Genomic DNA, 22,810 nt, shown 5'->3' with positions numbered 1-22,810 from the left:
CATCACCATGCCTGGCTAACTTTGTATTTTTGTAGAGACGGGGTTTCACCGTGTTGCTCAGGCTAGTCTCGAACACCTGAGCTCAAGCGATCCACCTGACTTGGCCTCCCAAAGTGGTAGTATTACAGGCATAAGCCACCGCGCCTGGCTGAAAAATAATTACTTTTCTACCAGCAAAAGAAGAAAGGAACCCATCAGTTCCAAGGCAACTGAAGTGACCACTTGCAATGCAAAGGTGTTGGCTCATTCAAAGTCAAAGATGCTGGCTGGATCAACGCCTCTGTGTATCCCCACAGTGTCTGTGGCCATTTTCTTCAGGGCTCATGTGGTGTGCTGCAACAGGGTCAGGGGGCAAGTGCACTCTGGTCTGCCATGCAGGTGCAGCAGGGAGACCCGCCCAGGGTCACTGTAGCTCTGGAGTGGAACAAAGGCCAAAGCTCAGGGTTCACCTCCTCAATCTGCTGTTGTAGCTAACACTGTGCCACTGTAAACTCTCTCCTGTGCGTCCAAGTCCACCAAGGTAAGGTCTGTTGTGGGTTTAGCTGCTCTGAGTCTCTGCTAAAAAGAGCAGCTGATGAATTGACTCTTTCTTTCTACTTTCAGCATCTTCACTGCATGTTTCAAATCGTGAAAGCCTGATAGGCTGACTTTTGTTTAGGGAATGTGCCTTTTGTTGTTGTTATTAACACAGTCATTCTCTGTTGCCCAGGTTGGGGTGCAGTGGCATGATCTCCACTCACTGCAACCTCCATCTCCCGGGTTCAAGTGATTCTCCTGCCTCAGCCACCCAAGTAGCTGGGATTACAGGCACCCACCACCACAACCGACTAATTTTTGTGTTATTAGTAGAGATGGGGTTTCACTATGTTGGCCAGGCTAGTCTTGAACTCCTGACCTCAGGTGATCCACCTGCCTCAGCCTCCCAAAGCACTGGGATTACAAGCATGAGCCACTACACCCACCCTTTTAAAATTTTTAATCTACTGTTTACACAGTGTTCTTATACCTTTTTAAAAAGTGATAGAGCTTATAGTAATGGGTGAAGATGACTGCTACAGGAGTAACTTTTAAAAGGACTATCTTGTGATTTGGAACGCACAGAAAATGAAGGGGAAAGGTAAACATCTGGCTTTCACAGGTATGAACTCAGAAAATCAAGTCAATTCATGTCCTCACCCTAGAAGCAGTGGAAGCAAAGGGACGTTTAGAGCACTTTTTAGAGGCAGATAATATTACGGGATCAAAATGGAATGATAAATGGAAAAAAGACAAAAGAACAGTCTATTCCAGAATAATACTTTGTTGTGGAGGAGGTGATCCTCCCAAACAGCACAGGTGGTTACTATGTTTATAAGGGACATGTGTTCATATTTAGTGCATTTTTTCTTCTGCATTTTTTTTTTCAGACAGAATCTCACTCTGTCGCCTAGAGTGGAGTGCAGCAGCATGATTACAGCTCACTGCAGCCTTGAACTCCTGAGCTAAAGTCATCCTCTCACCTCAGCCTCCCAAGTAGCTAGGATTACAGGCATGCTTCACCACACCACGCTAAATCTTTGTTTGTTTGTTTTTTCATCAACTTTTATTTTAAGTTCTGGGGTACATGTGCAGGATGTGCAGGTTTGTTACACAGGTAAACGTTTGCCATGGTGGTTTGCTGCAGAAATCAACCCATCACCTTGGTATAAGCCAAGCATCCATTAGCCATTCTTCCTACCCCGCCTCCCCATTTCCCCGACAGACCCAAGGGCATGTTGTTCGCCCCATGTATCCATGCGTTCTCGTCGTTCCATTCCCACTGGCCATGTTGCCAAGAAAAATAAATGCTTTTACATTGTTGGTGGGAACGTAAATTACTTCAACCATTGTGGAAGACAATGTGGCGATTCCTCAAAGATCTAGAAACAGAAATACCATTTGACCCATCATTCCTGTTACTGGGTATATACCCCCAAGAAATAGAAATCATTGTACTATAAAGATACATGAACATGTACACCTTTTTTTTTTTTTTTTAAGAGATAGGGCCTCGCTATGTTGTCCAGGCTGGTCTCAAACACCTGACCTCAAGCAGTCATCCTGCCCTGGCCTCCCAAAGTGTTGAGATGACAGGCATGAGCCACTGAGCCCAGTCTTCCTCTACAACTTCTAACTTAGTACCGTGTCCCATAGTAAGATAGTGTACATTATGATTATATATTTGTATTTATATATTGCTGACCCAAACAGAAGTTTCAGAAAAAAAGCTTAGCCTTTCTCTGCAATGCATTCTGATAGTTAACATTTTTTGTACCATTAAAAAAATCCAACACTTTGGGAGGCTGAGGCGGGCGGATCACCTGAGGTCAGGAGTTTGAGACCAGCCTGGCCAACATGGCGAAACCCCATCTCTACTAAAAACACAAAAATTAGCCAGGCATGATGGGTGCCTGTAATCCCAGCTACTCTGGAGGCTGAGGCAGGAGAATCACTTGAACCCAGGAGGTGGAGGTTGCAGTGAGCTGAAATCGTGCCACTGCACTCCACCCTGGGCAAAACAGTGAGACTCCATCTCAAATAATAATAATAATAATGCTGTTTGCAACCCCATACTAAATTTCCTTGACACCACAATATGAAAATCACTGTTTTAAAATAAACTGAAATTGGATTTTTGTTTTTATTTTTGAGACAAGATCTCACTCTCACCCAGACTGGAGTGCAGTGGTGTGATCACAGCTCATGGACACCTTGATCTCCTGGCCTCAAGTGACCCTCCTGCCTCAGCCTCCCAAAGTGCTGGGCACCATGCTCAGTTTAGAATGGGAATTTTGAGGATATAGCCAGGCTCTCTCAAACAGAGGGTAAGAGGAAAGATAGCTGAACTTGGAATTAGGAAACTGAGGCCAAGTCCAGGCTCTGATGTTTGCTAAAGGTGAAAATGAGCACAAATCCTACTACCTTTAGTCCTCCATTTCCCCATCCATCCAGTGACAACCATACCACCTCCATGTGCCTCACAGAATGCTCAAAGAAAAATTAAATCATTTTCAAAACGTAAAAATTATTTTAAAAGATTGAGTAAGTAATTCAGTTATCATAGTCTTAGTCATAAATGGTAAAACACTTGGAGATCTGAGGACCTTTCTGTCCTTTAAGGCATGCAGCTAGGAAGTGAGATGCACTCACGAAAACCAGGCAGCACTTGAATTTATTCTCAGTGGTGAGGCGTGACTCATGCCCTTCCTTCTATAAGATTGTCTTCCCTAACTCCTGGATTCTTGCCTGTTCCTGACACTTCTCTCTTTTCACCCTTACCCTTCTTCAAGTAGACTGTGGTGGTTTGTTTATTCAATTCATTCAGCATCTTCCTTGAGTGCTATGTATTAGGTGCTATGCTAGGCACTTAAGACGATGTGGTGGACCAGGCAATACGCCCTGCCCTCCTGGGCTTGTGCTTTAGTAGGGCATGTCTTATTATAGGCTTTTTTTCTGCTTAACCATCCCAACTAAATCGATTTGGACAGCTGTATTAGAACCCTAAAGAAATAAAAAGGTAGATAATCCAGCAGGCTTTTAGCAGCCTGTGGATCACTGTGGCATAGTCCTAGGTTTCAGATGCACGGAGAAGATGATGACCTGGATTTCGAGAACAAATCCGTGGTCAGCAAAGGTGGAGAGGAGGCTCTGGATATAGAGCCAGCAGATGCTACCCCGGCAAGACCACTCTTCAGAAGATGACCAAGCCTCAGTGATCACCTGTCCAGGACAGCCATTTCTATAAGATCATTAACAACGAAGACAGAAAGCACCAGCAAACCCAGCAGCATTCCAGGAAGAAGAGAAAGCCCTGTTTTCTGGACTAAGGGAGTAGGTTAACAGTCACTGTAATTTGCCTTTGGCAAAATTTTCACATTGTCAGCATTGCTCACTGATGCTGTAATCCTAGTTTCAAAATCTAATCGCTCTTGTCTCTCCACTGCTTAATCAAGGGCTTTGTTGACATAAACAGTGTTTACCCTATTGAACTTAAGAGAGGAATTATGCAGCTGTCGGGGTCACCTTGGGAAAGGGTAGGGTGAGTGGCAAGCCACAATGATGTGACCTAGTAGATCCTTCCTACCTCCCCAACCCCTAGTAAAGCTCCCCACCCACTGGATACCTGGAATTCCACCCAGGTGACTTGCTATTCCAGAATGAGAATGCTTTTCCTTCTCTCTAGTCTGCTTTCAAACTGCAATTGACCCTAAAAGCTCTATATATGTAACCATAATCTTTAGTATGAATGTGTTCATAAATACACGTTTTTTCCCTCACTGTGGTTGTTATTAGGTTAATACCAGTAGCTGAGGGGGCCTCCAGAATGAGGGAGAGTGGAGTAGGTGAAAGATTCCTGATGGGAGTAGGGAGACCTGGATTCAGATCTTGATCATGTGGTTTGAAGCCAGTGTTTGGGCATCTTGGATCTTCCATATACTTCTCTGGGAATGTGGGAAAATGATATCTGTCTTACAGTTATTATGTAGATTTAAGGAGATAGTATGCAGAAAAGCGTCATACAACAAATTAGTTTCCTTCCTATAAATTTATCTCAGAGAACTTAGCCACATGCAGGACCATCAAAAATCTATAAGTGTTACAATAAGGCAAAGCTTGAGCTAAAATGTGGAGGAATTAGTGAATTTTCCTGTGCACATGATAATTCACATGAGATAGCAAGATGTTTTCAAATATAGCTGCCATACAATGATTGTTTTTTGTTTTTTGTTTCTTCTGTGCAGTGACAAATGAGATCCTCTATTGGGCTTTATGTCTAAAGCTTGCATTTCAAGCAATTTCCTCACTCGAGGTCAGGAGTTCAAGACCAGCCTGGCCAGAATGGTGAAACCCCATCTCTACTAAAAATACAAAATTATCCAGTCATGGTGGCAGGCACCTGTAATCCCAGCTACTTGGGAGGCTGAGGCAGGAGAATGGCTTGAGCCCGGGAGGCGCAGGTTGCAATGGGCTGAGATCATGCCACTGCACTTCAGCCTGAACAACAGAGCGACCCTCCGTCTCAAAAAAAAAAAAAAAAATCAGGTTTTCATTGCATCAAGGATGCTAAAAAGAATAAGCATCACTTAATTTTCTCTTTGTTTCCATTTGATCAGCCATGGATTGTTACAGAACTTCATTAAGCAGTTCCTGGATTTACCCCACTGTGATCCTCTGCTTATTTGGTTTTTTCTCCATGATGAGACCCTCAGAACCATTCCTTATCCCATATTTATCTGGACCAGATAAAAACTTGACCAGTGCAGAGGTAAGTTAACATACATACATATCTTAATGTGGTTTTTTAAATTTTATAGGACTTGAACAAGGATCCAGGGCTTCCCTCAACTTGATATAAGATGAACACATTAAACTCAGTGAGCCTGATTTTCATAATATGTGTCCCATATAGAACCTTTCAAACTATTTCCTCTTCTTACTTGCAAAAAATTGCAGCCAAAACATATTACATGTGTTAACAAATTTTTAACTTGCACAGAGTCCTAACATTTGTGTTAATGATAGGAGACTTTCAGTTCTCTGTTGATTCTGTTATACTAATCCTAAAACAGCATCACTGGCAGGCACAGGATCTAGATCTAAATAAACTCTCAGGCTGCTGAGGGATAAGCAGGATCTCATAAAAAATTGTGGTATTTCTTTATGACACTGTTTGCCAGCAGGTGAGCCATTAACAGCTTTATCTCCCAGCCCTTGCCTCCTTCTCTGGAATGCCAGTTTCTCTTACTTAAAAGAGCAACACCTTTCTTTTTCTTTCTTTCTTTTTTTTTTTTTTTTTTTTATTGTTTTTGTTTGAGATGGAGTCTCACTCTGTTGTGCAGGCTAGAGTGCAACGTGGTGATTTTGGCTCACTGCAACCTCCGCCTCCCAGGTTCAAACAATTGTCCTACCTCAGCATCCTGAGTAGCTGGGACTACAGGCATGAGCCACCATGCTCGGCTAATTTTTGTATTTTTAGTAGAGACAGGGTTTCCCCATGTTGGCCAGGCTGGTCTCGAACTTCTGGCCTCAAGAGATCCACTCGCCTCGGCCTCCCAAAACGCTGGGATTACAGGCGTGAGCCACCGCCACCGGCCTCGCATTTCTTCATAAGAAGTACAACAAGAAAATGCACTGACCTAACTGCAAAATTACCCTGGGCTGATTTTACAATCTCCAGCCTTAGCCTTGAAAACACTGTGTAAAGTGTGTGGCTTCGCCTGCAAGGCTAATTGGTGCCTCGGGTGGTGAGGTGGCAAAGACAGAAAGGCAAGCTTGTTCTGTAGTATCCGATCACTTAGGGACAACCCTGTTTCCGAGTTGCTCAGGTTGAAGCATGCCACAATTAAGACAACAAAGGACAGATGCAGGGTCAGAAGCAACTCAATGAATCCACTGGGGTCTGCTTCTTGAGCCACTATGGACCAGTTAATAGACCCTCCCTCCAAGGAGCAGCTCAGTTGTGTGGTCTTTGCTCTGTGGCCTCCTGCTTTCTCCAGCAACCTCAGTGATCCAGGTGTCAAGGTGGGTACGTTCAGTGATTTGAGAGGCTGTGGCACTCACCCATCCCTACAGATCAGCAACTCCAGTCCTTCCAACTATGAAAATTGAGATCCCATGCATTTCTGACTAAATCTGTGAGATGATCCATATTAAATTGAGCCGTAGACAAATCAGCAGAATTGTTAAGGGGAGCAGGGGGAAGGTTGGGAACCTAGCAAATTTGCCCAGGAAGGAAAATGAGATACATTATTTGCTTCCACTCTATAATGCGGCAAGGTTATTTACTCTTTCCCTATTTTCCCATATCTTTCCAGATGTTGAAAGGGCTGAAATGTTTGATGTAGCGATAGATCACATGAAAATAAAGGCTGTTGGATTCTTTTTGTTGTTGTTGTTCAGATGGAGTCTTGCTCTGTTGCCCAGGCTGGAGTGCAGTGGCACAATCTCGGCTCTCTGCAACCTCTGCCTCCTGGGTTCAAGCGATTCTCCTGCCTCAGCCTCCCAAGTAGCTGGGATTACAGGTGTCTGCCACCATTCGTGGCTAATTTTTGTGTTTTTAGTGTAGACGGGGTTTCATCATGTTGGCCAGGCTGGTCTCGAACTCCTGACCTCGTGATCTGCCTGCCTCAGCCTCCCAAGGTGCTGGGATTACAGGTGTGAGCCACCATGCCTGGCCTGGATTCTTTTAACATTGTGGTCTACTTGTCTAATGTTAATATTCAAACAAGAAGGAAATTATATTTTTTAAGAATCTTGGGCCGGGCGCGATGGCTCACGCCTATAATCCCAGCACTTTGGGAGTCCAAGGCGGGCGGATCACCTAAGGTCAGGAGTTCAAGATCAACCTGATCAACATGGTGAAACCCCGTCTCTTCTAAAATACAAAAATTAGCCAGGCATGATGGCGGGTGCCTGTAATCCCAGCTACTCGGGAGGCTGAGATGGGAGAATGGCTTGAACCTGGGAGACGGTGGCTGCAGTGAGCCAAGATCCGGCCACTGCACTCCAGCCTGGGCAGCTGAACAAGACTCCACCTCAAAAAAAAAGAATCGGAAAAACTTAGAAGTGTCCAAAAACTTTTTAACTCATCTACTCAACTGTACATACTATCTAAACTTAATACATAATTCAGATTGCACAATAAGCCAATATATTCTTCTACCGGGGTTTATCTAAGTGTGTACATTGGTTGGTTTTTACCAATGGGAAAGGAGACTATCTTTTCTCGTGATTTCCTTGAAAATCAGTTTTCTCATTATGTTTCTCCGTAATGCGAATAATTTCCAATTGGAGGCAGAATTTGAGATACAAACCACAGGTACCTTAGTAAAGTACCAGTGCTTCGTGGTCATGCAATTTACCAACTTTGCAGATAACAAATGAGATCTTCCCCGTTTGGACATACTCCTACCTGGTGCTGCTGCTGCCTGTGTTTGTCCTCACCGATTACGTCCGCTACAAGCCGGTCATCATCTTGCAAGGTATCAGTTTCATCATTACCTGGCTGCTGCTGTTGTTTGGCCAAGGAGTGAAGACCATGCAGGTTGTAGAGTTCTTCTATGGGATGGTCACCGCCGCCGAGGTGGCCTACTACGCCTACATATACAGCGTGGTCAGCCCCGAGCACTACCAGAGAGTGAGCGGCTACTGCAGGAGTGTCACGCTGGCCGCCTACACAGCAGGGTCGGTGCTGGCTCAACTCTTGGTATCCCTGGTGAACCTGTCGTACTTTTACCTCAACGTCATATCCTTGGCCTCTGTCTCTGTGGCCTTCCTTTTCTCACTTTTCCTACCAATGCCCAAGAAAAGCATGTTTTTTCATGCAAAACCCAGCAGAGAAATAAAGAAGTCATCAAGCGTGAATCCAGTATTAGAGGAAACTCACGAAGGTGAAGCACCAGGCTGTGAAGAGCAGAAACCCACATCAGAAATACTCAGCACTTCAGGGAAGCTGAATAAGGGCCAGCTGAACAGCCTGAAACCAAGCAATGTGACTGTGGACGTTTTTGTGCAGTGGTTCCAAGATTTGAAGGAGTGCTACTCCTCAAAACGTCTTTTCTACTGGTCTCTATGGTGGGCTTTCGCCACAGCAGGTTTTAACCAGGTTTTGAACTATGTTCAAATCCTGTGGGATTACAAGGCGCCATCCCAAGATTCTTCTATCTATAATGGGGCCGTAGAAGCTATTGCAACCTTTGGAGGTAAGCAAATGTCACTTAATCTTCCTTTGTTGGCTTTACCCCCTTAAGTCCATTTCTCCAGGCACCGAACTTCATGGCAGCGAATTAGCTCTGTTCAGAAGGAAGCATAACTTTTTTCAATCAAGAATGAAAGTCACGGCTGGGCATGGTGGCTTATGCCTGTAATCCCAGCACTTTGGGAGGCTGAGACGGGTGGATCACGAGGTCAGGAGATCGAGACTATCCTGGCTAATGCAGTGAAACCCCGTCTCCACTAAAAATACAAAAAATAAAATAGGTAGGCGTGGTGGCGGGCACCTGTAGTCCCAGCACTTTGGGAGGCCGAGGCTGGCGAATCACGAGGACAGGAGATGGAGACCATCCTGGCTAACACGGTGAAACCCCATCTCTACTAAAAATACAAAGAAATTAGCCGGTCATGGTGGCGGATGCCTGTAGTCCCAGCTACTTGGGAGGCTGAGGCAGGAGAATGGCATGAACCTGGGAGGCTGAGCTTGCAGTGAGCCTAGATCGTGCCACTGCACTCCAGCCTGGGTGACAGAGCGAGACTCCTCTCAAAAAAATAAAAAGAAAAATAAAAAGAATGAAAGCCACTGGAAAAATAAGAATACTGTGACTTTCTATTGTGATGTAGTTACAACAAGTAACTTTTTTATTTTTTGAGACAGAGCCTCACTCTGTCACCAAGCTGGAATGCAGTGGTGCGATCTCAGCTCACTGCAACCTCTGCCTCCCAGGTCCAAGCTATTCTCCTGCCTCAGCCTCCTGAGTAGCTGGGACTACAGGCACGTGCCACCATGCCCAGCTAAATTTTTTTGTATTTTTAGTAGAGACGGGGTTTCACCATGTTGCCCAGGATGGTCTCAATCTCTTGACCTCATGATCTACCCGCCTCAGCCTCCCAAAGTGCTGGGATTACAGGCGTGAGCCACCACGCCTAGCCACAAGAAGTAACTCTTAGGAGCTCAGGGCTTAGCACCAAACAATGAAATTCTACTTGAATCCCTAAGATTCCAATTCATCATTAGCACAAAGGTTAATAACATGCCCTGTTCTTTTAGGATTATTTTTAATATCAAAATATATACATATATGTGTATATGTTTTTATTATTTTAGAAAATAAATTAAGGATTCCAAATTCTCACTGAGAGTTTTGTTAATACAGGATTTGAACTAGCCAGCGTGCACCTATAACAATTCTAGGCTATACACCAACAACTTTCAAAAGCAGCTTTCTCATGGTATTTAAATGAGGGGTGGAAGAGATGTGAAAGTCAGGATTTTAATATCAGAGGGAAATCTGTCTTTGAAGTTTAATCTACAATAAATGTTTATTTCCTAGTAACTGGAAGCTTAAATGTCAAATGAGACTTTGAAGATATTTTTTAGGAAGTGAGAATTCGCCCCACCCTCATTTACAAAAAGCTTTAGAAAACCCGTGTGGCCTCTATTTTATTATTATCTCCCTTTTGGGAAGCTTCAGTTTAACTCCTGGAAACCAGGACTGTGCCAGAATTGCTTCACTGAAATCATTGCTCCTACATTCCAAATCCATGGGGGAAAAATAGTTATTTTTTCTTCCTCTGTAGTCATGATCACATGTGGGAAGGTTAGTCATATGTCAGTGTAGTAATTTGAAATCTAAATACCTTTTGTTTATTTATTTATTTTAGACAGAGTCTTACTCTGTCACCCAGGCTGGATTGCAGTGGCATGATTTCAGCTCATTACAAACTCTGCCTCCAGGGTTCAAGTGATTCTCCTGCCTCAGCCTCCTGAGTAGCTGGGATTGCAGGTGCCCGCCACCATGCTGGCTAATTTTTGTATTTTTAGTAGAGCCGGAGTTTCACCATGTTGGCCAGGCTGGTCTCTAACTCCTGACCTCAAGTGATCCACCCCCTTCAGCCTCCCAAAGTGCTGGGATTACAGGAGTGCACCACTGTCCCCAGCCCTAAATACCTTTTACCTTTGTTAAAGAGAACCACACAAAAGTACTAACCCTAATTAATGTCAATTATTTCAATTTCTTGAACTCTGTAAGTCTATATAGATATTTTCACCCAAAGCTTCTCAAGTAAATTATGTCAGATGTTGAAGACTTTAGAGTGGAGATTGGAAATAAGACTAAGATTACTGAAGGTTCATAATAAAGACTAAAACTGGGTAGGGCAAGAAAAAAGACTAAAACTATCAATGTAACACATCTGATACTCATCACTGAAAAAGACTTACAGCAAAAACTGAGAAAAGAAAGGCAAATAGAGAGGCCAGTGTATTCCCAGAGAATTTATTTCATCCTTTTCCATCCCTGCATGTTGTATTGAGTGACTAGGTTAATGTATCATTTCTCCTTACACTGCTGTGGTTAGGAACCTTTCTGGCCCCTCTGCAGAATACAGTGCCTGGCGTGTAGTTGATACTAATTAAAAGTATGATGACTAAGTGACCGAAAGAATAGCAAGTGAAAAGAAAAGCCAAAAGAAGACATGGTTGAGAAAAGGATAGATCCGCATTCAGGTCGATCACACAATTTTGTGAAAGCAATATATTTATCTTTCAGAATTACCCAAGACCTGGGTTTTTAAGAGAGGGTGTTGATATTTTCCTGCATGCTAAGTCATTATGTTTGATTGCCTTCAATGTTTTTTTTCAGGGGCTGTGGCTGCCTTTGCAGTGGGCTATGTGAAAGTCAACTGGGACCTTCTGGGAGAGCTGGCTCTGGCAGTCTTCTCAGTTGTCAATGCCGGTTCTTTATTTCTCATGCATTACACAGCCAATATCTGGGCGTGCTATGCTGGCTATTTGATATTCAAGTCCAGCTATATGCTTCTTATAACCATAGCAGTGTAAGTTTTACCAACCACTCCTAAAACTGAACTGTATTCCTCTCTCTTCTGTCTTTCTAAACTTTCTCTAAGAACTTCAGAAGGATTTTAGTCAATTGCAATATTAAATGTTGACTGCTTTATATTAAATTAGACACAACTAAGCCAACTTTTCATTTAACTATTTGCTCTCTGAATATTGCTACAATATACCTTTAGTCATCAAGGGAAAAAACTCTGTAGGTTTATAGACCAAAAGCAGTGATACATTGTCAGGTTTTTCTTTTTGTTTTGTTTTGTTTGAGAGATGGCCTGGTTCTCTTGCCCAGGCTGGAGAGCAGTGGTGTGATCACGATCACGGCTCAATGCAGCCTTGACTTCCCAGGCTCAGGTGAGTCCCCAACCTCAACCTCCTGAGTAGCTGGGATGACAAGCATGTGCCACCATGCCTAGCTAATTTTTCGTATTTTGTAGAGATGGGGTTTCACCATGTTGCTCAGGCTGGTCCCAAACTCCTGGGCTCAAGCGATCCACCTGCCTTGGCTTCCCAAAGTGCTGGAATTACAGGTGTGAGCCACTACATCTGGCACCATTGTCAGGATTTGATTTGTTTATTTCCAGCAACTTTCTACATAAAGTGTGATGTGATCTGCTTTCAAATGGTTAGGTTTAGATTTCATTCCTACTTTCATTTGGTTGCTTGAGAAATTCTAAGCACATACTTTTATGACACAAAAGATTCTCAGGAAAGTTATTAAAAAGTTGGATACTAAAAGAAGTAGATGCAAAGATAACAAGAAACCTTTAGCTGCAGTCGTGTATGGAACCAAGCAGTTTTTCTTTTCTTTTGTTCTTTTTGAGACAGGGTCTCACCCAGGCAGGAGTGCAGTGGTGCAATCATAGCACACCACAACCTTGATCTCCTGGGCTCAAGCAGTCCTCCCACCTCAGCCTCCTGAGTAGCTGAAACTACTGGTGCACACCACCATGCCTGGCTAAATTTTTAATTTTCATTTTTGTAGAGACAGAGTGTCACTATGTTCCCCAGGCTGGTCTCAAACTCCTGGGCTCAAGTAATCCTCTGGCCTCAGCTTCCCAAAGTGGTAGGATTACAAGTGTGAGCCACCACGCCAGATCTAGTTTTCAGTCATTTTCTAAAAATAATTTCTGGGATTTAGAATTTCCCATCATTTTTGCTTCTACTTTTTTCTCAGAGATCTCTTTAAGGAAATGATTAAAAAACCATTCGGTTTCATATAAAAGTACAGCTAAAGCTGACTACAGAAAATATGCTTTGCTATTAACCAAAAAAAATGAGAAACATTTGAATTTCAAATTGCATGAAAGAAGTGGAGACAAAAGCTTCATCAAGTTTTGCTTTCAATTTGTGAAGAATGTTTTATAAACAATTTACAACACAGAAATATGAGCACTCCGGGAAAAAAATCATCAGACAAAGGAAAAAACAATTAGTTGGTATGTTTATTTTCTTCATGGAAATGTCTTAATTTAATCAGAATCATGTATCTTAGGTTGCTTTTTTTTAAATGTGAAGATTTTGTTAAAGTAGGATTATATCATTTCTTTGCATTAAAAAAAAATATTCACGGCTGGGCACAGTGGCTCCCGCCTGTAATCCCAGCACTTTGGGATTCCAAAGCAGGTGGATCACCTGAGGTCAGGAGTTCGAGACCAGCCTGGCCAATATGATTAAACCCCGTATGTACTAAAAATACAAAAATTAGCTGGGCATGGTGGTGAGAACCTGTAATCCCTGCTACTGGGGAGGCTGAGGCAGGAGAATCCCTTGAACCTGGGAGGCAGAGGTTGCACATTCTCATCAGCATTTATTGCTTGTTTTTTGGATAAAAGCCATTCAAATTGAAGTGAGATAATATCTCATTGTAGTTTTGATTTATAATTCTCTTATCAATGATGTTGAGCACCTTTTCATATACCTATTTGCCATTTGCATGTCTTTAAAGAAACATCTGTTCAGATTTTTGCCCATTTTTAATCTGATTATTAGACTTTTTTTCCCTATAGAGTTGTTTGAACTCCTTATATATTCTGGTTTTTAACCCCTTGTCACATGGGTAGTTTGCAAATTTGTTTTTCCATTCTGTGGGTGGCCTCTTTCCTTGGCTGTGCAGGAGCCTTTTAACTTGATGTGATCCCGTTTGTCCATTTTTGCTTTGGTTGCCTGTGTTTGTGGGGTACTCAAGAAATCTTTGCCCACTCCAATGTCCCAGAGAGTTTCCCCAATGTTTTCTTGTAGTTGTTTCATAATTTGAGGTCTTAGATTTAGGTCATTAATCCATTTTGATTTTATTTTGTATATAGTGAGAGATAGGGGTCTACTTTCATTCATTCTTCTGTATATGGATATTCAGTTTTCCCAGCACCATTTGTTGAAGAGACTGTCTTTTCCCCAATGTATGTTCCTGGCATCTTTGTTGAAAATGAGTTTACTGTAGGTCTGTGTGTTCACTATTGGGTTTCTGGGTTCACTCTTCTGTTCCATTGGTCTACATGTCTGCTTTTATTCCAGAACTATGCTGTTTAGGTTACTATAGCTCTATAGTGTAATTCAAAGTCAGGCAATGTGATTCCTCCAGTTTTTTGTTGTTGTTGTTGTTTCATTTTGTTTTGTTTTGCTTAGGATAGCTTTGACTATTCTGGGTCTTCTGTGGTTTCATATAAATTTTAGAATTGCTTTTTCTATTTCTGTGAAGAATATCCTTGCATTTTAATAGGGATTGCATTGAATCTGTAGATTGCTTTGGATAGTATGGGCATTTTAACAATATTGATTCCTCCAGTCCGTGAATATGGAATATCATTCCATTTTGTGTGTGTGTGTCCTCTTCAATTTCTTGTATCAGTGTTTTATAGTTTTCATTACAAAGATCTTTCACTTCTTTAGTTAATTCTTAGGTATTTTATCTGTAGCTATTGTAAATAGGATTACTTTCTTGATTTCTTTTCCAGATTGTTCTGTTTGCATATAGAAATGTTATGGAGTTTTGTATGTTGATTTTATGTCCTGCAAATATACTGAACTTATTTATCAGTTCTAATAGTTTATTGGTAAGAGTCTTTAAGTTTTCCTAAATGTAAGATCATATCGTCTGCAAGCAAGGATAATTTGACTTGATCCTTTCCAATGTGGATGCCCTTTATTTCTTTCTCTTGTCTGATTGCTCTAGAGAAGACTTCCAGTGCTATGTTGAATAGCAGTGGTAAAAGTAGGCATCCTTGTCATGTTCCAAATCTTAGAGAGTAAAGCATTTCAGCTTTTTCCCATTCAATCTGGTCCTAGCTGTAGGCCTGTCATATATGGCTTTTATTATGTTGACTATGTTCCTTCTATACCCAGTTTTTTGAGGGTATTTATCCAGAAGGAATGTTGAATTGTATCACATACTTTGTTTAGCATCAGTTGAATGATCATAGTTTTTGTCCTTCATTCTGTCGATGTGATTTATCACACTGATTGATTTACATATGTTAAATGATCCTTGCATCCCTGGGATAAATCCCACTTAGTCATGATAGATTATCTTTCTAATGCATTATTGAATTCAGTTTGCTAGTATTTTGTTGAGAATTTTTGCATCAATAGTCATCAGAGATTGGCCTGTAGTTGTTTTTTGTTTTTAATGTGTCTGGTTTGGTGTTAGAGTAACACTGGCCTTGTAGAATGAGTTTGGAAGTATTCCCTCCTCTGTTTTTTAGAATAGTTTGGTTAGGATTGGAATTGTTTTTCTTTGATAGAATTCAGCAATGAAGCCATTGGGTCCTGGGCTTTTCTTTAGTGGGAGGCTTTTTATTATGACTTCAATCTTATTACTTATTATTGGTCTTCTCAGGTTTTGGATTTCTTCATGGTTCAATCTGGATAGGTTGTTTGTATATAGGAATTTATCCATTTCTTCTAGATTTTCCAATTTATTGGCATATACTTGCTCATAGTAGCCACTGATGATCCTTTGAATTTCTGCAGTATTGGTTGTAATGTCTCCTTTTACATCTCTAGTTTTATTTACTTGGGACTTCTCTCTTTTTCTTAGTCTGGCTAAAGGTTTGTCAGTTTTATCTTTTCTAAAACCCAACTTTTTGTTCATTGACATTTTGTATTGTTTTCTTCATTTCAATTTCATTTCTTTCTGATCTGATATTTATTATTTCCTTTCTTCTACTAATTTTGGGTTAAGTTTACTCTTACTTTTCTAGTTCTTTATGATGCATCATTAAGTTATTTATTTGAGATGACTCTTTTTTTTTTCTTCTTTTTTTTAAGAGACAGGGTATTACTATGTTCTCCAGGCTGGACTGCACTGGCGTGATAATCTCTACTCACTGCAACTTCTGCCTCCTGGGCTCAAGTGATCCTCCTGCCTCAGACTCCTGAGAAGCTGGGATCACAAACATGCACCACCACACCTGGCTAATTTTTGTGTATTTTTGGTAGAGACAGGGTTTCACCATATTGCCCAGGCTGGTCTAGAACTCTGGTCTAGCTCAAGTGATTCATCTGCCTCAGCCTCACAGAGTGCTGGAATTATACACATGGGCCACCACACCCGGCCTCTCCTCTTTTTTTATGTAGGCACTTGTAACTATAAACTTCCCTCTTAATACTGCTTTCACTGTGTCCTATAGGTTTTGGCATGTTGTGTTTCCATTATCATTTGTTTCAAGAAATTTTTCAGTCTCTCTCAATTTCTTCATTGACCCACTGGTCATTCAGGGGCATATTGTTTAATTTCCATGTGTTTCTATAGTTTCCAAAATTCCTCTTGTTGTTGATTTCTAGTTTTATTCTATTGTGGTCAGAGACGATGTTTGATATTAATTATTTCAAATTTTTGAATATGTTTTAAGAGTCGTTTTGTAACCTAACATGGTTTATCCTTGACAATGATCCATATGCTGAGAACAATGTGTATTCTGTGGCCATTGGATGAAAAGTTCTGTAAATATCTATTAGGTCCATTTTTTCTATAGTGCAGATTAAGTCTGATGTTTCTTTATTGATTTTCTCTCTGGAAGATCTGTCCAGTGCTGAAAGTGGGGTTTTAAAGTCTCCAACTATTACTGTATTGGATTCTCTTATCTCTTTCTAGCTCTAATATTTGCTTTATATATGGGTGCACCATACATAAAAAAAATTTACAATTTTTTTTTTTTTTTTTTTTTTTTTGAGATGGAGTCTCAGTCTGTCGCCCAGGCTGGAGTGCAGTGGCGTGATCTCAGCTCACTGCAAGCTCCACCTCCCGGGTTCACGCCATTCTCCTGCCTCAGCCTCCCGAGTAGCTGGGACTACAGGCGCCTGCCACCATGCCCAGCTAATTTTTTGTATTTTTAGTAGAGACGGGGTTTCATCGTGTTAGCCAGGATGGCCTTGATCTCCTGACCTCGTGATCCACCCACCTCGGCCTCCCAAAGTGCTGGGATTACAGGCATGAGCCACCGCACCTGGCCATATTTATAATTTTTATATTCTCTTGCTGAATTGACCCTTTTATCATTGTATAATGACCTGTGTCTCTTACAGTTTCTGTCTTGAAATGTATTTTCTCTGCTATATGTATAGCTACAAGTCCTCTTTTTTTGTTTGTTTCCATTGGCATGGCATGTCTTTGTCCGTCCCTTCATTTTCAGTCTGTGTATGTCTTTATAGGTAAAATGTATTTCTTGTAGGCAACAGGTCATTGGGTCTTTTTAAAAATCCATTCAACCACTCTCTTTTGAAGAGTTTAGACTGATAAGTAAGGACTTACTCCTGTTATTTTGTTATTTCTTTTCTGGTTTTGTGGTGTTTTTCCTTTTCTTTCTTCCTTTTAGTGAAGGTGATTTTCTCTGGTGATATAATTTAATTTCTTTTTTACTTTTTGGGTATCCATTGCATGTTTTTCAATTTGAGGTTACCATGAGGCTTGCAAATACTATCTTATAACCCATTATTTTAAGCTGATAACAACTGAAGACTATTTGCATAAACAAACAAGCAAAAAGAAAACTAATAAAAACTCTACAGTGTAGCTTTGTCCTCCTGCTTTTTAACTTGTTGTTGTTTCTCTTTATATCTTATTGTACTATTTGTCTTGAAAATTTGTAGTTACTATTTTTGATTGGTTCATCTTTTAGTCTTTCTACTTATGAGAGTAGCTTACATACCCCAGTTACAGTGTGATAATATTCTGTGTTGTTCTATGTACCTATTATTACAAGTGAGTTTTGTGCCTTTACATGTTTTCTTATTGCGCATGAACGTCCTTTTCTTAGAGATGGAAGTACTCCCTTCAGCATTTCTTGTAGGACAGGTCTGGTGTTGATGAAATCCCTCAGCTTCTATTTGTCTGGGATGGTCTTTATTTCTTCTTCAGGTTTGATATTTTCAATGGATATACTATTCTAGGGTAAAAGTTTTTCTCCTTCAGCACTTTAAATATGTCATGCCACTCCCTGGTTCTAAAGTTTCTACTGAAAAGACTGCTGCCAGACATTGGAGCTCTATTGTATGTTATTTATTTCCTTTCTCTTGCTCCTTTTAGAATCCTTTCTCTATCCTTAACCTTTGGGAGTTTGATTATTAAATACCTTTAAGTAGTCTTCTTTGGGTTAAATCTGCTTGGTGTTCTGTAACCTTGTCCTTGGATATTGATCTCTTTAGGTTTGGGAAGCTCTCTGATATTATCCCTTTGAATAAACTTTCTACCTCTTTCTATTTCTTTACCTCCTCTTTAAGGCCAATAACTTAGATTTTCCTTTTTGAGGCTGTTTTCTACGTATTGTAGGTGTGCCTCATTCTTCTTTTTTCTGTTGTCTCCTGACTGTATTTTTAAATAGCTTGTCTTCAAGCTTGCTAATTATTTCTTCTGCTTGATCAGTTCTGCTGGTATGAGATTCTGATGCATTCTCAGTATGTCAATTGCATTTTTCAACCGCAGCATTTCTGCTTGATTCTTTTTAATTATTTCAATCTCTTTACTAAATTTATCTGACAGAATTCTGAATTCCTTCTTTGTGTTATCTTGAATTTCTTTGCGTTTTCTTAACACAGCTATTTTGAATTCTGTGTCTAAAAGGTCATATATGTTTCTCCAGGATTGGTCCCTGGTGCCTTATTTAGTTTGTTTGGTGAGAACGTTTACCTGGATGATCTTGATGCTTATGGATGTTCATCAGTGTCAGGGTATTGAAGAGTTGTATTTATTGTAGTCTTTGCTGTCTGGGCTTTTTTGTACCTGTCCTCCGTGGGAAGGCTTTCCAGGTATTCAGAAGGATTTGGGTGTTGTGATCTAAACTGTATCTACATTAGGGAGCACCCCAAGCCCAGTAACACTGTGTTTCTAGCAGACTCTTAGAGCTACTGCTTTGGTGGTCTTGGATAAGATCCAGAAGAATTCTCTGGATTACCAGACAGAGACACTTGTTCTTTTCCTTTACTTTCTTCCAGACAGTCTCTCTCTCACTTTGCTGGACTACCTGGAGCTGGAGGTGGGTGACACAAATACCCCTGTGGCCAATATGTTCTATCTTTTTAAGACTTCCATCCATGTATATTATAGTTAAAATGCTTATTTATGTTTAATGATAGATTTCAGATTGCAGTTAATCTGAATGTGGAACGCTATGCCTTGGTATTTGGAATCAACACCTTTATTGCCTTGGTGATTCAGACCATCATGACTGTGATTGTAGTAGATCAGAGAGGGCTCAACTTGCCAGTCAGCATTCAGGTAAGCTGCAATACTTCTGTTTTCAACTAGGTAACCTCAAAAGTTTCTCAACCTTACAACAAGCAATATTTAAATTTCTTGAGTTCCTTGGTTAAGCAATTAGAAAATACATAATTCCTTAATTATCATATTATAACACACCAAGTAGGTTTTGAGCAATAATTGCAACTAGGACAACATTTACATGGATAAGGCAGGTAAGAAGTAACCTCAATGCTTACATTTATTCTTGGAGACATTGAATGTAGCATTGCACCAGCCTCCAAACAAAGACATAGAGACAGATCAATGAGTTTTAGTGTTTTTTTGGGTTTTTTTTGTTTTGTTTTGTTTTTTACTATTGATGATAGTAACTATGATTTTAACCCAAGCAACCTGCTCTAAAGCCAAGACTCTTAGTCACCGTATTGCTTACACCTTCTTACTTGATCTTGATTTCTTACTTGATAGGAGAGTATCGTTCAACTAAATAACCCATATTAAAAAACCTGGGTCTCAGTTACCCCATAATCCAAGCAAACCAACAGTATTATGATGTATTATCATTGACATAGATGGTCATATTTTATATGTGGCTAATTATTTGTTTTTCTCCAGTTTTTAGTTTATGGGAGCTATTTTGCAGTAATTGCTGGAATTTTCCTAATGAGAAGCATGTATATTATCTACTCAACCAAATCCCAGAAGGATGTACAGAGCCCTGCTCCAAGTGAGAATCCAGATGTGTCTCACCCAGAGGAAGAGAGTAATATCATCATGTCAACAAAACTCTAACCTCATCGCAACAAACGCAACAGTGGCTTTCAAAGTTATGCAATAATAAGGAAAGATTTTGAGATGGGTGGCATATGTTTTGCCATAACTTGACATGCTTTGCAAATCTGGATTCCAATGGACCTTTCAAAACCACAACAAAACCTCAGTTTTAGATGAGTTCTCTATGTGACCAATTTTACTGGATGCAATTGACAGGACCCGTCATCATAATTAAACAACCCATATTGGGGACCCCCTGTGACTAGTAGCAGCTGGAAAATTCTGGTTTTTATCACTTGTAAGGACATGCAGATGGCGTGGAACCAAACCATGAGAAAACTCCAGCCATCCTGGAGTTGATATTCACCATTTGTGAGGAGAAATACTAACTGGACTGACCCTATTGCTTGGCTTAAATACTTATTTGATCTTACCAAAGAAGTCAACACATGGGACCTTTGTGTCACATGAGCCATTTTCTTTCCTCTTCTATTAAGTGTATTTCTGTTTAAGTTACAGTTCTCTAAGAGAATTACAATGTTTGTCCCATTTCTAAGGGCTTCTCTTCAACTCTAATAACAGCATTATTCACAAGTTATGATTTGATAGTATTATTTAATTTTTTTATGATTATTTTCCATTTTGTGCTCTGAGTTTTGCTGTTGAAAGTCTACCTCAAGAATAGCTTCAGATCCTCTTGTGTATTTGCAGAATACACAAGGTCATTTCCCAGTGGCCTGGGAGAGGCAGTGAGCCTTCTCTCCACCACCATAGACAGGTGTTAATGCATCTATGGGCCAGGTGCAGTGGCTCACTCCTGTAATCCCAGCAATTTGGGAGGCCAACGTGGGAGTTTTCTTGAGGCCAGAGGTTCAAGACCAGCCTGGGCAACACAGTGACACTTGACTCTACTAAAAAATTTAAAAATTAGCTGGGCAGCGTGGTGTGTTCCTGTAGTCTCAGCTACTTGGGAGGCCATGGTGGGAGGATGGGCTGAGCACAGGAGTCAGAGGCTGCAGTGAGCTATGATTGCACCATTGCACTCCAGCCTGGGCAACAGAGTAAGACTCTTATCCCCCTCCTCCCAAAAAAGAGCACCTGTGTGATGTCTGTCTAAAATAGGAAAACTTAAAGGAGGTTTCTAGAAGTATTAGAAATAAGAAAACACTGATGGGGGGAGTGGAATAAAACACCCGATTTTGTTTTGTTTTGTTTTTTGAGACAGTCTCGCTCTCTCACCCAGGCTGCAATGCAATGGCGTGATCTTGGCTCACTGCAAACTCCACCTCCTGAGTTCAAGCCATTCTCCTACCTCAGCCTCCCGAGTAGCTGGGACTATGGGTGCACACCACCACGCCTGGCTAATTTTTGTATTTTTAGTAGAGATGGGGTTTCACCATGTTGGCCAGGCTGGTCTCAAACTCCTGACTTCAGGTGATCTGCCTGCCTCGGCCTCCCAAAGAGCTGAGATTACAGGCGTCAGCCACCATGCCTGGCCAAAACACCTGATTTTTAAATGGTAGCAATTGTGCTAAATAAAATGTGTCAAAATTTTAAAGAGTTGTTAACATTTTTTGATGAATTCTGCTGAAAATTATCTGAACATACCTGTTTTTCGAAACTTCAAGAAACTTCAATAAGGGATGCATTGAGTAGTCTGACAGTGAGAATAAAGAATTCTGAGTCAAGATTTATATTAGGGCTGGAAGCTGTGGCTCACACCTGTAATCCCAGCATTTGGGGAGGCTGAAGTGAGAGGTTAATTTGAGGGTAGGGGTATGAGACCATCTTGGCCAACACAGCAAGACCCTGTCTCTAAAACAAACAAAAAAAATTTTAATTGGATTTTGATATGGTTTGGATCTGTGTCCCCACCAAATCTCATGTTGAAGTGTAATCCCCAATGTTAGAGGTGGGGCCGGCTGGGAGGCGACTGGATCATGGGGGTGAAGCCTTCATGAATGGTTTAGCACCATCCCCTCAGTGCTGTTCTCATGACAGTGAGTTATCGCAAGATCTGGTTGTTTAAAAGTGTGTAGCACCTCCCCACTCTCTCTTTCTTCTGCTTTGGCCACGTGAAGATGCCTGCTCCCACTTTGCCTTCTGCCATGAGTAAAAACTCCCTGAGGACTCCCTAGAAGCAGATGCTGCCACGCTTCCTATATAGCCTGTGAGCTAATTAAACCCCTTTTCTTACAAACTATCTAGTCTCAGGTGTTTCTTTATAGCAATGTGATAATGGACTAATATGTTTCTCAAGTATACTTCTCTCCAAATCCCCAAATTCTTCACTGGACTAAGATCCAGCCCAAGAATCAATGCACTCACTTAGTGGAGAAAACTAATAACATTCCTACTTACATTAAAGGCAAGGAAGGAATGGCCGCTATTCTTTTTCTTCTTCTTCTTCTTTTTTTTTTTTTTTTTTTTTTTTTTTTTGATAGAATCTTGTTCTGTCACCCAGGCTGGAGTGCAATGACGCAATCTCAGCTCACTGCAACCTCCGCCTCCCGGGTTCAAGCAATTCTCCTGCCTCAGCCTCCTGAGTAGCTGGGATTACAGGCATGCTCCACCATGCCCGGCTGATTTTTGTATATTTAGTAGAGACGGGGTTTCACCATGTTGGTCAGGCTGGTTTCAAACTCCTGGTCTCAGGTGATCCACCCATCTCGTTCTCCCAAAATGTTGGGATTACAGGCTTCAGCCACCTCGCACCCAGTCTATTATCATTCTTTTTTAACTTATTATTCTGGAAGCAT

General features: G+C 41.1%; 1 protein-coding gene across 3 annotated transcripts in view; it reads left to right on the top strand.

Moving 5' to 3' along the window:
- Positions 1 to 20,649, top strand: part of SLC19A3 (solute carrier family 19 member 3) — a 31,528-nt gene extending 10,879 nt beyond the window's left edge. Inside the window, exons 1-6 of one of the 3 annotated variants that reach the window (XM_031008419.3) lie at positions 797 to 1,138; positions 5,133 to 5,284; positions 7,892 to 8,720; positions 11,376 to 11,568; positions 19,154 to 19,295; positions 19,893 to 20,649. In XM_031008419.3, coding sequence (XP_030864279.2) covers positions 1,105 to 1,138; positions 5,133 to 5,284; positions 7,892 to 8,720; positions 11,376 to 11,568; positions 19,154 to 19,295; positions 19,893 to 20,069 — 1,527 coding nt within the window. In that variant the 5' untranslated portion in view covers positions 797 to 1,104 and the 3' untranslated portion in view covers positions 20,070 to 20,649. Of the gene's footprint in view, positions 1 to 796; positions 1,139 to 5,132; positions 5,285 to 6,213; positions 6,541 to 7,891; positions 8,721 to 11,375; positions 11,569 to 19,153; positions 19,296 to 19,892 lie in introns of those variants that run through there. The other 2 variants (XM_019021618.4, XM_055380603.2) reach the window with 2 other exon arrangements.
- The last annotated feature ends 2,161 nt before the right edge of the window (positions 20,650 to 22,810 follow it).

Source organism: Gorilla gorilla, chromosome 11, assembly GCF_029281585.2.
Source record: "Gorilla gorilla gorilla isolate KB3781 chromosome 11, NHGRI_mGorGor1-v2.1_pri, whole genome shotgun sequence".
Taxonomy (NCBI): Eukaryota; Metazoa; Chordata; class Mammalia; order Primates; family Hominidae; genus Gorilla; species Gorilla gorilla.
The sequence above is the reverse complement of the archived record's forward strand: the minus strand, read 5'-3'. Positions and strand labels throughout refer to the sequence as shown.